Here is a 14955-nt window from a genome sequence, read left to right as displayed (position 1 = left end):
ATCCTCATCATCTCCAAACGACAGACAGTAACCCAGTTTCCATTTTTGCTTTGAATACTTTTCAGAATTGTTGTGGAAGGTAAAATCTAGACCTATATGGGAACACAGAACATGTTGTGAGTTTACGGAATTAATTTATGTCAACGTCAAAGGAAATCTTTGCCCTTCTGTCCTTGACAAGGTAGAGCTGGGTCCTAGGACTATACTAGAACTAGAAAAGCAGAGTGAAAGAAAAGGTAGCTGGATGTCCCCCAGGAGCCAGCCATGGCCATGCTGACTCTTTCCCTTTTCCTCACCAGACACTTTCTCTTCAAGACCTCCTCGGGGAGCACACCCCTGTTTAGCAGCTCTTCTCCGGGATACCCTTTGACCTCAGGAACCGTTTACACGCCACCGCCCCGCCTGCTGCCCCGGAATACCTTCTCCAGGAAGGCCTTCAAGCTGAAGAAGCCCTCTAAATACTGCAGCTGGAAATGCGCCGCCCTGTCCGCCATCGCCGCAGCCCTCCTCTTGGCGATCCTGCTGGCGTATTTCATCGGTAAGTCGGGGCAGCCTGCTCCATGACCCTGGCCATGAGGGGTGGGGCAGAGGCCGTGGACGTGTGAATACAGCAGGCTTCTCTTGTCTGTACAGCTTGCTTGTTGGCTCCTGAAAGATGTAACCAATGAGGGAGGGATGGGAGTGCTTTTTCTTTCCTGAAATGTGTTTAAATCTGAGGAGCTCCTTTCTCAAGATTCGACACAACATTTATCAGATGTGTAAGTAAGCATCCCTACTGTATTCTTTCTTGGAGACGAGCTAAAAATTGTTGTTTCTCCCAACCCGTCCCTCATTCCCAAAGTGGCCTTCTAGTCTCTTCCGTCCCTGGATTTTAACCCAGGTCTGTGCTCTAAAACGCCTGCAACATGGATTAACTTCCACCAAAAACCGAAGAGAGGAATAGCGACCAGCGTGTCTGGGAGCATCTTGATTCAAAGGGAACATCTAGCTGAGTAGCCAGCTTATTTCCAGAGATGTGGAACAGAAACAGGATTGAGCAGTCCAGTCATCTCTGTGTGGAATCAGGTCACCCACACATACTGTGGATCTCGCCCACATCCCCTCCTTAGCTTCTGCCCCCTTAGTCTCAACTCGAATTGTGCCACGATTGTGCATCAGGTTCATGTCTCATACCAGCTGTGCTTCTGCGAGCTCAGATTATAACTTAGGGTAGCAGGCTGGTGAGGTTGCTGGGTTATCTTTCTTCCTATGCCAGGGATGTTGGTTTGCATCCATCGGGGCTAGCCCTGTAACTCTGGCAAGCAGTGGATGCGAGAGCTCAGGGTTAGGGCACCCCATGCATATGAGCATCCTGGGCTGGCCACAAAGCCTGATCACAGCTCCTGGCCCATACAGAGAGCCCTGGTGTTGCTTCTCTGTGAACTGAGCTTACCAACAGCAGAGCTCCTGGCCAAGGCAGAGGCCACAGCGATGTTTGTTCAAGTGTATTTGAAACACTTGATGGTTCCAGCTTGGTTTCAGGGCAGCTGTGATATGCCTCCCTAGTTGGGCTGCGCCATGTTGCAAAGCAAGCCTATAAAACACCAGCAGAAAGAGGCCAACTGCAAAGTTCTTCTCAGTACTTGTGCTGAGGGAAAAAGGCAATCCTGATCAAGGGACTCTGTCCCTTCTCCCTCAACACTGGGGCTTGCACACTTCCTTCATCCTCAGACAGCCAGTGTGGTATCTTCCAGAGAAGGAATTGGTCCAGGACTTCCCAGACCATTCTCTGCAAGCTTGCCTGCTGGTGAGGGCAGGCAGCCTTGCGTCCCCAGTAATCTGGGGCTCTGCCCAAGGTCATCACTAGCCAAAAACTGATGTGAAGTTGTCACTGTCTTCCATAAGATCGCTATGCGAACCTTAATACAGAAAAATCCATTTTACATTTCTTGCCAGTCGCATCTCCTAGGAATGACACTCGGGGGAAAGGTACCATGTTTATCTGGAACTCTGCAAAAGCCTTGGTGCCATAAACCCCAGCCCCACATGGGGACTGAGGTCTGACATCCATGTACCCCTAATTTAAAATCATGTCTGCTTCTCACTTGCTCTTGATGAAGGATGGAGTAATGGATTGACTTGAGGGAGGGGGTAGGGTGTCCGTCGCATGCTCTGCCACTTGTGTAGAATCTTTTACGTCATTAGAGGTAGTTTTGTGTACTTCCCCAGGTAACTGTTCAAGGAGGCATGGTAGAAGCAAATTGAATTGCCTTCAGGGTCTTTGCATGATTTGGCTTTGTGTCAGAAACTTCAAAAAGGGTCCATGAGCTCACTTCTCAGGCTTAATGTTCTGCTGAGCTGATGGGCACCATGGGGAGCCCAGATACAGAAATTGAGGCACTACGCACCTCCGCCAGTACCGTCCCCAGTGTACCTCCTACTCTCCTTGCCAGAGAGAGATAGATGACTACCGCCTGATGTATTGAGCTTGACAGTTAAAATATAATAGCTTTCTGTAGGGTGATTACATAAATGGGAAACCATACAGTGCGAGTTTAATGTTTTAATTCGGTATGTAACTTGTAAATGATGGATTAGGACACATATTTATCCTCCGTCTGGAGGCTACTGGAAGCTGGACCTGAGCATCTTAGGATGGTTTATTAGATTATCATCTATCATTTTCTATTATGTATGCTTTAGGTAAGATTATTCTTTAACCCTGGAGTATTAAAGCATAGTTGATGACTCAAAACAAGTGATGGTGGGGGCCAGTGTCCCCGGCGGTGATGGTGGCGAGTGTGGAGCCAGAGACCTGCTCTCCAGAGGGGACTGCAACGCTGCAGTCACCATGAGGGGTCATGGCCTTGAATGCTGATCTTGACCCAGTGATCCCATTCTCCTCTGCCTTGACAAAGTTGTTTTCCTTCTGCATCTAAGTTTCCTAAGTAAAATCCGGAAGCATGATGGTTATTTACGTGCAAAAACTCCAAAGTATGGTGAGGATTAATTAATGTGTATAAATCACTTTGAAGATGAAAAGCAGTATATTATTAATTACAGAGCTGCAGGGGCATAAACAGTGCCTTATAAACACAGAGAAAAATGCTGTTGGGAGCAATGAGCGATTGTGCCTACTGAGAAAACAAGTCATCAGGGAAGGACAGAAGGGCAACATAAAAATCAAAGCCCTCCTATTAAGGACACCCGAGTTTCTAAGACCTGAGCTCATTCTGGTTCATACATGACTCCGTGTTCGGTAGAACAGGGTAAGTCCTGGAACTGAAGCATCAACCCCGAGATATTTATGGATAGGCACTGGGTTCAGGCCTGCCGGGAGCTGTGACAATTAAGTCAAATTACCTTCCTTGCATGTTCAAACCCATGAAGAGAAGACTCCAGAAATTAGCCACCTGGAAAAGTTCAGCGCCATGATGAGTTCTTCCATACATCCAGCACGTGAGTGAGTGTGAAAGCAGACTTGTGCATATTGGAAGATGTGGGCCTTCACCAACTCAGGAAAGATCCCCCAGTTCCTGATGACACAACTGGGGACAAAGATCTTTCAGGATGCACTCTCCAGTCAGATTCTTCCTATGCTAGATTCTTCCCGCGTACATAACTTCCTGGAGTAAATTACTCTGAAAAGCTGCATAAACCCCTTGGGGATCATTCTGTGCATCACTCAGCCCCTGGTCCACATGTTTTCTTGGGAGTACTGGCTGTGAAATGCAAGAGAGCTTCCCTCTCAGGAACTTGTCTTACATGCTAGGGCCCCTCAAGTGCTCTCCTGGCCTGCGATGCCAGAAATCCCTCTAGATCCCTCAGTCTCTGAATCATGTAACCAATATAGAATTCCTCCCCTGTTTTATGCCAACTCTACTGTGTCTTTATCCTCATAGCACACATAACAATAACTGATTGGCAACTTCCATTTGTTGAGAACTGTCGGCTTTTTCGTGGAAAGCACCTTTATGTAATTATTAAATGTGAGCCCTACCCGAGCCCCCACCATACGCTCTATCAGAAAATAAAATCAGCGCATTACGGTCATTTTACGGAGTTGATGCTGAAGCCCAGAGTGCTTGCAGTCATGTAGCTGGCTAGTTGCAAGGTAAGACTAGGTCCTGGGTCTCCTGATTACTCTCCCCGTTATTTCCAAATACTGCATGAGACCTAAATGATCCCTTTTGTAGCATCAACTCCCTGAATCTGATTTTATCCTCATTAACAAGGGAGAATAATTAGTTCCTTTCCTTCCCAAACCATCTTCTGTTGATTCCCACAGTGGAGAGAAACCATCTCTCCTCCTCAGTCTCCTAGCCTGTCCTTAGGTGGCTGTTTTCCCAAGCGTCGTCTGTTACAGGGGTCAGAAAACAACATTTTCTGTGCAGCACCAGATCATAGATGTTTTCGGTTTTGAGAGTCATGTGCTCTCATCTCAGTTGTTCGGCTCTGCCCTCCTCTGGCAAGAACCACCATGGCCATGGCCAGACGTGGCTGTATGCTGGGAGACTCTAAGTATGGACACCGAAATTCAAATTTCATATACTTTTCATGTGTCAGGAAATATTATTCTTTTGGTTTAAAAAAAAAAACAAACAACTTTTTTTAAAGGTAAACTATTCTTTAGCTCCAATGCTGTTGAAAACACACAAACAGGTGGCAGACTGGATTCGGTCCTTGGGCCACAGTTTGCCAACCCCACCTGGATTATATTACTATTCTTTTCCTAAAAATACCTTTTCAGAGTATCTCCATTTTTACAGAAAAAAAGAAAGAAAGAAAGAAAGAAAGAAAGAAAGAAAGATCAATCTGCTTTCAGCCTAACTAAGGGTCCAACTCTATGTCCACTGTAAATGGAGCAGGTGATTATTTTCTGAGGCTGGCAATCCCACTTTGTAATGAATAATTACACCTGACTTTCTGATCCAAACCAAAAAGTAGAAAAATTAGAAAAAGCCACTTTTCTCTTTGAAGACTTTCCAAAGGGTAAAAATGTCTGTCCTAATAGACAGCATGAAACACAGCTTCAACTCTTGGGTGGTATGGAATTGCCAAAAAACTTTGCCACGTACTCCCTCATCGTCAGTCTTCAGTCACCCCGGGTTCCTCCGCAGAATCACTGCCTATTTTCAAATTTGCCTCAGTCCCTGGTGCCTTCTTCATTGGGGTTTCCCAACTTCTTTGTCGGGGTTTCCCAACAGGTGGTAAGGGTGCAGGTTCACTGAAGGACATCTCTGCCTCATCCTAGGTTAAGGTTGGAAAGATCTGGCTTCCTTAAAAGACACCAAAGTTCTTCAACAGCTACCCCACGTCAAGGAAGAGGGGTGCTCGTGATGGATGACTTCACTGTTGAAATCCAGATAATCCTAGAAATTCTCAGATGAGAGTCAACACAACAGTTCACCATGACACAGAATTCAGACTATCACCCGCAAGTTAAAGACAATACGTAACATATGCTGAGTTTCTGTCAAAAGCTCTTCTCGTGGTTGGGAAGGAAAGGGGGTGGAGGAAAAGATAAGAGCATTTATGTCATCCTAAATTAGTTTTTAGCTCTTCAGATCTCTGCCAAACTAAAATACATATATATATTAGAAAGTCACCTTGTCTTTTTTCACTACAGTAATTCCTGCCAAATATGAAATACTATGTTTTAAGTAAGCTGCTCAACGCTCTGTCTTCTGCCACTCTCACTTTGATCTGGGAAGAACACGGGCCATCAACATGTCAGGATGTTAAAAGTGTGGTAATTTGGGGTGCTTTCAGTTTCTTTTGAAAACAATGAGAGATTATTTTCTATGGAAACTAAAAGCCTACAATGTGTTTAAAGTTGCTACACTTGAAAATTGATATGTTGAGACTCCTACTGATGAATCTGGCGTTCAGAGCTGCTATTTTGTGTATTCCCATCTCGCTGAATGGAGCAGATTTGGGGAAAACATAAAGAAAATGACAGAAAAAAGGATGAGAACAGTACACTTACCCAGCATCCTTTGTGAGGCTACAGCCCAGGAAAAATGGTGGCCCTCTCATTCAGACTCACTGTTCTTTGACTATCCAGAGAGGCGCTAAACCCCCTGCACGAATTTGACGACACAGGTTTACCTCCTGTTTCTAAAACGCAAAAGGCTGGTGATTAAATCCCAACAATCCTGCAAGTAACATTTCTACCCAACTCCTCTGCCCCCCCCGTTGGTCAAATCTTGTAGTGAGCCCCACAGAGGAAGAGGAGACCTGCCCACAGAGAAGTCAGGGGACCCAGCCCTGTTGTCAGCTCCAATGTTAGTAACAGACTTTAGATATGCTAATGTGCTCTTAACCAGATAATGAAGTCCTGTCAGCGCTGACACACCCGGTGAGTCTTCGGCAGTGGGGCTCCCATTTCATAATTGCACACCCAATTTCACAGGATCTGTCAATTTATGGAAAGTAAATTAAGTCATTAGCTAGGTCACCATCACCTAGCAGCCATGTGGCAGCATGTGTATCTGTGTCTGACATTCAGGGAAGTTCTTTGCTTTCCCACTACGAGGCACCTGTCGGAAATCAAGGTAGTCATCCACCACGGGACTTTCTCGCCTTTGCTGGCAAGCTCCATGGACGAGGAAGAGGAAACAACACTTGGTCCTTCGTCTGTAGACCATCTTAATGCAAAACCAGGGAAGAGTGCATGGCACACCCCTCAAGCACCGTGACAGGGAGTTAGGGCGTCAGTAGAATCTGCCAGCCCATGGAGGCTGTGTCGGGTGAATGCGTATGGAGTGTCTACCACCGATCTATCCCTTAACTCACCATTGAAGCCTTTGTCCTGAAATCTCTCTGTGACTGTGTTCTCTCTAGAAGCAGTAACAGGATACTCTGACATTATTGTGTCTCTCTCCACATTCTCAGTTTATTTAACTGGATCACTTAGGGTAGTCACCAAGCACACAGATCCTTTACCTTCCACAGGAAGCCTTTAAATTCCTTCTTAAGTCATGCGTGTGTTTGCTTATTTTTACTTGTTGCATAATTTAGATTTCTGGATATAGCGTCCAATGTACTCTAAGTATTATTTCCTTCTACATTTTTACCCATAACACAACTACAGAGGTTCTTGCTGCGGTAAATAGAAGAGTACCAGTTGGGGCACCTGGATGGCTCAGTCAGTTCAGCATCTGACTCTTGATTTCGGCTCAGGTCATGATCTCAGTGTTGAGAGATCGAGCCCCACATGGGGCTTGCACACTGGGTGTGGAGCCTGCTTAAGATTTTCTCGCTCCCTCTCCGTGTGCCCCTCCCCCATCTAGGAAGGACAGAAGGGAGGGAGGGAGGGGAAAGAAGAAAAGAAAGAAAGAAGAGAAAAGAACCAGCTCGATGTAACACAAAGCACATGCACGGGCTTTAGTGTCAGATAGACTTGTGTTCAAATTCTGATGTGTATGCTTAAAAGACTTGGGCTTGCTGTTCAATCTCTGTGTGCCTGTTTCCTTACCCAGAACAGTGGAATAGCTCCTGCCTTGTAAAGATGCTTCAGGTGTGGACTAAAATTGTATATATATCTAGCTTTTCTTCAAATGCAGTATGTCCTCAAGTATGCGAAATGTCACTATTGTGCATATCCCAAAGTCCTGACAAGTACTACGCATTTATCATTTTTATTTTGTAACTTGGGAAAGAGGTAGTCACAGACCACTTGGAAGGACATGCAACCATGTGAATTGATAGGTCCATAGTCAGACCGGCAGACCAGTGTGCTGCCTGGCCAGCCACGATTATACAGAATCACCAGTTATAAAATGCATTCTAATTTCAAAGAGGAAAATAAGGTGAAAAGCTCGGAGTTTTAGCATCACTGAAGTGTGGTGGAACCTGGCACACAATAGAAGCATATTATGATGATTGTATTGGCTACCACACTCCTTGACCAGGTCCATGGCAAAGTCTGAACCAGATTCTTGGATCATTGTATCTCCAGAACTGTGCCTAACACCTTGTAAGCATCAATAAATGTATTTTGAATTCATAAATGCCGATTAGGGTTAGGGATATGTTGGATCATTTGTTGACAGCATTACCAAGTACCCAGAATCCTTGGTCCCTAATTTCAATGGTTCGCTCATGTAAAAGGAAATTTCTGGTTCCCTGATGCTGTAATTGCCTCTGTTCCCAAATTGCATTTCCAAGTTAGAAAGCAGTTAGGCGACGGAACAGTTAGGGGGGATGTGTAAGCACCACATTTAAGTCCTCTAGCAGGAATCTGTGATTCCCTGAAATCGAGAGAGCTAGCTGAGTGAAACTGGGAAGTGTTTGTGTCTGGCATACAGCCACCATTTGGCACTCATATTACAAAAGTATAGCAGAATTTAGTTGGAGTTCAAGGTGAAGAAGCAAATAATGGCATAAATCTGAAAGTCTGTTGGCTGCTTCCCTGTAAATGAGGATGTGCTAAGAAATGAAGCAATTGCTACAAGGCACCAAATAGAGAAAAGGACTATTATATGGTGAATTAGGTCTGTGTACACAAGCCATGCAGAATCCTTTGTGCTCTGAAATGCCCTACTTAGCTGTGTAGCCTCATACAACAGAAATTTGACCCTGAAGTGAACTTTTAGAACATTTGTATTTTTCTTAAGGTCACCTTAAGTCATACCTCTTGTACCCTTCCCTGAAAATTCCTTTCTAGAAAATTCACATTTTGATTGTTAAGAACAGACACACAGAATTTTTGCCCGAGCCCTTTCTTCATCAAATAAATCATTTATTAAATCGATGTCTCATATTAAGATCCTCTGCATTAGGAGAGCAAATGGTCCATCAACTGCATTAACATATTTAATATTACCATAAAAGAGAGGATAATGCATTGCATGTTCCACTAATTTCATTTTTTTATTATCAACTTCTAGCCTTAAATAAATATGTAAATATCAGAATGTCTCAGAAAACACAGCAGTCTGAAGCTACGTGATGATAAGGATAGAGTTTTGCTGAAGAAAATAGTGTCCTCCTTTCTTGGAAAGAGAAGTTTATATGATACATAATATGCATCATCTTTCAAAGGCTTTTCTTCCCTAAAATCCAAAGCTACAGATGAGAAGGGAGGATCTGCTTTGCCTCCAATCTTTGCCTTCCTTTCATCATGACTTGATTCACAGCTGTTAGGGACGGCCCTTCCCTTGGGATGGGTTTTCAGTGGAGTTAGGTCATTTGTAGTAAGATTTGTACAAACCTGTTTGGCACTCCCCTGGGGGCTCTGATCTTTATGAAAGAAAGGCATATTACCTTGCTTTTGCCTTTGCGGTCATGATGCAATCCTATCAGTTCGCTTACTTATATTACACCATGAACGCTTTAGAGGCACGTTAATGAAGTTTAGATTAGACTTGCTTCTATTCCAGAGGGAAAAGTAAGTGGCAGCGTGTCACATGTGTTCTGCTCTTCAGGCCATGAAAAACAAGATGACATCTTGCAAAGAAGTTTGGTGTGCCTTTGAAATTAGAAGCATTGCTGAAAGTGGTTTTAAGGCTACCTTGTGCCCCAAACTTTACAAACCTACACTGGTAGGGCATTCACTGAGTTAGAGTTCATGTATTTAAATAAGAAGTTCAGTATACTTCCTTGAGAAAGCTCTCTCTTCTCTTGAGAGAATTGTAGATTAAAGATGTGAGAAATCTTTGTGCAGCTTTGTATGGTCATATAATATATTTTTTATTAATTTAAAATATATTAAATTTATTAATTTTACATTTTTCCATTACACAAGAAATTTTCTTTAGGCAAGTGGTTGGCTGGTCACATTGTACTTGCTAGAACTTGCTGACCCAGCCTCAGAATCTAGGACATTTTTACTCACAATTTTCTCCTAGACCTAGAGTCTCATAAGCAACCCCATAAAATAGAACACTTCATAGGAAAGCTGAGAGAGCCTAGGTAAGTTATGTTTTGCATAAACGACCTGTGCCATGATGTTAAGACATTTGCGTTTCATTTTTCCCAGGCCCATCAGGGAACAGAAGCTTCTATACTAAAAACCTTTTTATTAACTCATCAGTATGAGCAAATGGTCAGCCATCCTTTCTTCCCCCTAGAAATGTGAAGTGGTCTAACCATTACACAATAAGAAATTGAGGACATTTGTGTCTATTTTTAGCCAGTCTGTTTTTGTCAAATGAAGGCATTATCTCCTCTTGAATTTACTTTAAAAACTGTAAAGCTTCTCTCAAACAAAGAAGCTTGCCTGTGATTAGCTTATACTTCTCAGGAACACAGCAGTGAAGAGCCAAAAAAAAAAAAGAGAGAGAGAGAATATATACCAAAAAGAATGGGTTGGAGTTAAGACAAAAAGTAAAGGAAAAGGCATAAGAAGCTGTGAACAGAGTAATTAGAAATGCTTTTGAGCAATGCCAGCTATGAGATGCCATCCACTAAGCAGGATAAAACATGGAACAATTAGAAGACACCAAAATGGGGGAACAGTACACCCAGCACATCAAATGACACATAATCTTCTGCATGATTTCTTGAACCAATAAGTCCAACCAAGGTAATGAGTTGAAAAGCAATCCATGAGAATTGCTTGGAGGTGCTGTTTCACCCCCTCATCTTACATCATTAAACTTTCGGTTGCCTCATGAACTACTTAGATAAATAACAGTGGACAGCTCAACATTTATCCAAATAAACCAGAAAGCCACCATGATAAAGGAAATTGAATTTATAGACACAGCAGGCCGTTGCCTAATAGATGAGAGTAATGTGTCTAATGTTGAACATCCGTCTGTATTTCAAATACAGTGTATCTTGTGGTGGGGGCATGAAAATCACCTCCTACAAAATGATTTCTTACTAAGGTTGGTTTATCTTCTGTTGGGTCTAATTGATACTCGTGTAATTCCAGTACAGCCTTTGCTACTGCAAATGATATAAGAGAAGGAAAGAATGAATATGCCTTTTGGCTCCCAGGGGAGCATTGAAAGCTAGGCTTAGAAAAATCACTTTTCTCTTCAGATGTGTTGTCTTCAGAATGACCCTTGAAGCTAGGAAGCAAGTGTATTTGCTTTTCAATCAAGCGAGAGCATTCGTGAAAGTCTTCTACTCAATCTTGATCAGAAATGGACATGAGGGAAGAGTATTATTTTATACTACATCCTTTCTTTGCCTTATTTTGCCTCTCTTTATGGTGTAAAGGAGGGTCCAGTAGGAATATCGGAGGCGACCTGACAGTTTTAGCTCCCAACCAAATCCAAAGGATTAGGAATTTCTAATATTTGGAAAGGTTTCCTAATTCCTAACTGGGCATGTCTTATGGTCTCAGATAGGACATGGGTATGCCCAGGCTGGTAGTAACTTACTACTCACCCAAGTCTGGAGGTGGGAGGTTCAGAAGGGTTGGGCAAGGGAGTGGGGCAGGGAAAGAGAAAGGACAGGAGGTCAGCCCCCCTATTTGGCATGTGTGTGAGTGGTGCCCCCACACCACTACTCCTAAAAATCCTGCCCCAAATGTTCGGGAACAGTCTTCAATATATGTACATTTTTTAAACACTTTTTTTTTTTTAAGATTTTATTTATTTATTTGACAGAGAGAGGAGCACACAGCAGGGGGAGCAAAAGAGAGAGAAGCAGGCTCCCAGCAAAGCAGGGAGCCCAAGGTGGGTCTCGATCTCAGGACCCTGGGCTCATGACCTGAGCGGAAGGCAGGTGCTTAACCGACTGAGCCACCCAGGCGCCCCCAATAGGTGTACATTTTAATGAAACATTTGGACAGGTACATTTGCTCTGACTTGAAGGAAACTAGCTTCTGATCCTGGTTCCAAAGGTTTAATCTTTCACAGCGTTTGCCTTCACGCAGATGGGAATGTCACTGCTTCTTCCCCTCTCATTCCTTCTTCTACACGGTCTGCCTTTCAGTACCCTCACTGCAAGTCCAGGTGTATCCTGCTCTGTCAGATTTAATTTTCTTAAAGGAATATACATACATTCCAGTTCACTTAATGTTAGACTTTTTAAAAAACATCCTTTATCCCACTCTTGTCCCCACACCCCCTGCCTCCCTGCCTTGGGTCTTTAGGGTGGGGTGGTCAGGGCAAAATTATACCCAAGGGCTCACAGTCTTGGCCTTGTCTGGGAGAAAATATCTCTATTTCCTTTGTGGGGATGTGGATGCCGATTGCGTGGTATTTTATTCTTCTCTTCAAAACTGACAGGAATTAAGCCTCTGGAAAGGTCAGCTGACCCAGCAGTGCTCTCTGTATTGTAGTGAAATACCAATGGCTTGTTTTAATGTCAGAGGCAAATTGGAGAGTGGACCCAACTGAAGTATCTGTGACTAAATTTGTCCTGAAGGAAGAAAAAGAATTGTCTGTCACGTTCCCATGACTAAGGGGTTTATTAAACAAGCTGTTGTGTACCCCACCCAGGGAGAAGGCTGTCAAAACATGAAGGAAAAAAAGAGCGAGGGGGAGAGATCACACGGAAGCCAAGCCCCAACTCTTCTCATAATTGCATGTCTGAGTACCTTGGCTAATTGACCCACGCCCTTTGGAATTCTTTCTTGATCACACACTACTGCTGCCTCACCCCTGACCAAACACTTTCCGGTGTCTCTGACTCCTGCAGTAGCAGGACACAGAATGACAGAACACGCCAAAAAACCTGGCTTGTGGAGAGATACCCAGTGTGGACCCAGTTGGCTCTGGGCTTGTCGCTGCACTCTTCCAAACCCATTTACCAGGTCAAACGGACAGCAGGGGTTTTCTTTGTAAGGCTGGCCCAACATCTCTCCCTGGGGAAACGTAGAGAAGGACTCCAGACATGAAAAGCAACAAAATGTGCAAATGTTGTCACGTTTTGGCTGATTGTCATTCATGTGATGGGGCCAAGGAGGGTGCAGACCCTAATGGCAAAGAATCTTCATCGATGCCGAGGGAGAAACAAGTATCACGAGAAAAAGCAAGCATGCCCAGGGGCAAAAATACAGGAAGGCGTTCCTTTGAGTCACTGTAGCACATACAGCATGTGTGTGTTTTTTTTTCCGGAGCATGTAAAGGAGAAGGGGCTCCAGTGAGTGATGGGAGACAATTACCATTTCCACGGGCTTCTACAGAACCAGAAAACCACATGCTCACCCTTGGCCTAGCAAGTAAACGGAGCTCAGACTCTGTGGTCAGCTCAGAAAAATCCTCGGACTTAGATTAAGCCAGTTCTTATTTTTCCACTGGATGATGAAGCTACAGTTTTAGCCCGTCTCTTCACATGCCTGTCCCCAGCCTCCAAAGAGACTCTATCCATTTATCTCCGAAAGCCAAAGAAAAGAGCATGATGTGAGAGGAGGGAGCAAAGCCAGTGGCCCAGGAAAGATGAGTTTGATGCTGAATGGGGAGGGACTTGGAATCTCCCCTCTGAGCCACATGATCATGGCAGAGTCCTGAGGATCCGGCCCACCAGGGTGACCCGGGGACCGTGGTGTCTTGACTTAAGGTCTGCCACGTATGCAGAAAGGTTCCCTGCGTCGAAAAGAATTTTGATTTGGGGCTTTAATGCCTTTGAAAGCGCATCAGGAGTAACACTGACATGCTTTCACCATAGCCTTGGAATCCTAAAATAAATAATAGAAAAATTGTGATTTAAAATATAATTCCAAATACTAACCGGGCCCCGCTGCCTAGATGAGTAATAAGCTTCAATAAATGTGTGACAGGCACAAGGCTCTTCAGTATGAAGAGTAGTGAGGCCTCAGAAATAGAAATAGGTTTTTCATTACATGAGGGATTATGTTCGGCCTGACTGTGGAGCCCGTTCGCGGGGCCCCAGCTGCATCTTCTGCCTGCAGACGTATTAACGGGTAATAGTAAAGCGGGCCCGTGCAGCCTGAGACAGCGATTTGTTTTAGGGAAGGGAGAAAGGTCGCTTTCTTCCACTTAAGTCAGGATTAGCATTGTTTATGGCACACTTTCCCTTAAACTTCTAGTCGTCTGTGCTAATGAGGCACAATTGGAGTCGGGCTCCACCTGGGTGCCTGCTCGGATCTGTAAGGAAGCCCGAATGGAGAAATCAGCGTGGTTTGGGGTGCTGGTGGTGACTAGCTTATTTTGACCCACGAATGTGCGCCGACACGTGCACGTATACATTGCTTTGAAGACCGTACAGTTTTGTTGTTTGATTTCAAGCAAACTCAGCTATTCATCTGAGGCTTTCCTAATATAGGAACTCAAAGTCAGCCCCGGGCACACTCTGGCCTCCCTTCTTTTCAGGACTGAGATGTAGGTGTCAAGAAACTGAATTAAGCCCACCCTGCCCCTTTGCAGCCAAGGAAACTATGGGGTCGGGGGAGAAGAGTTGCAGGAGGAGTTTGAAAAAGGTTTGGAGACTTGGGTGTAGAAGCTCACCCATGATGAGGGTAGTTGATTTCACACCGAAATGTGTTTTCTTTTGCACATGCTGTCAACACAGAATTCCCAGCCTCTGTTCATTCTTGACCCACATGATGACTCATTGAAATTTCATAATTCCAGTGTCATTGTTTGCCTGGATCGGGAAACCTAATTTCCCTCACTTTAAGGGTCAGCTGGGCATTGGAGAAGTCCCGTGAAGAAAGCCCTGAATTTAGTTTGGCTAGGTTCCCATCTGAACCCTTAGTAACCGCGTGCTTTAGGGAAAGTCAAGTTAATGCCCCGAACCTCCTTTTTCTCAATTGTAAAAAAATGATTGATAATAGTTATCACGATGGTGGTACTTTTATCGTAGTCTTCCTGTGTGACATTTAATGCAGATATTGCTATCTATTGATACTCGTGCTGCCTGTGCATTCACTCAAAAGAAAAAAAAAAATCACAATGCTAAGGTTTCAATTGAGAAATTGGGCCATTAAAGTTTAGAGAAGGGGGAAATTCCCAGGGACTGGCAGAGGCGGGGATGGCTGGGTGGGTGCAGCTCCCAGCCCACCCAGCCCTGGAAGGATGGAGAGAAATGGCCATGGGAATGGGCTGAGAA

General features: G+C 44.3%; 1 protein-coding gene across 9 annotated transcripts in view; it reads left to right on the top strand.

Moving 5' to 3' along the window:
- Window positions 1–14955, top strand: part of TENM2 (teneurin transmembrane protein 2) — a 1882184-nt gene that overhangs the window by 1612628 nt on the left and 254601 nt on the right. For all 9 annotated transcript variants that reach the window (XM_082724104.1, XM_082724103.1, XM_082724105.1 and 6 more), the window contains one exon: window positions 300–538. In XM_082724104.1, coding sequence (XP_082580230.1) covers window positions 300–538 — 239 coding nt within the window. The remainder of the gene's footprint in view (window positions 1–299; window positions 539–14955) is intronic.

Source organism: Mustela nivalis (genome assembly GCF_964662115.1).
Source record: "Mustela nivalis genome assembly, chromosome: 3".
Lineage (NCBI taxonomy): Eukaryota > Metazoa > Chordata > Mammalia > Carnivora > Mustelidae > Mustela > Mustela nivalis.
The sequence above is the reverse complement of the archived record's forward strand: the minus strand, read 5'-3'. Positions and strand labels throughout refer to the sequence as shown.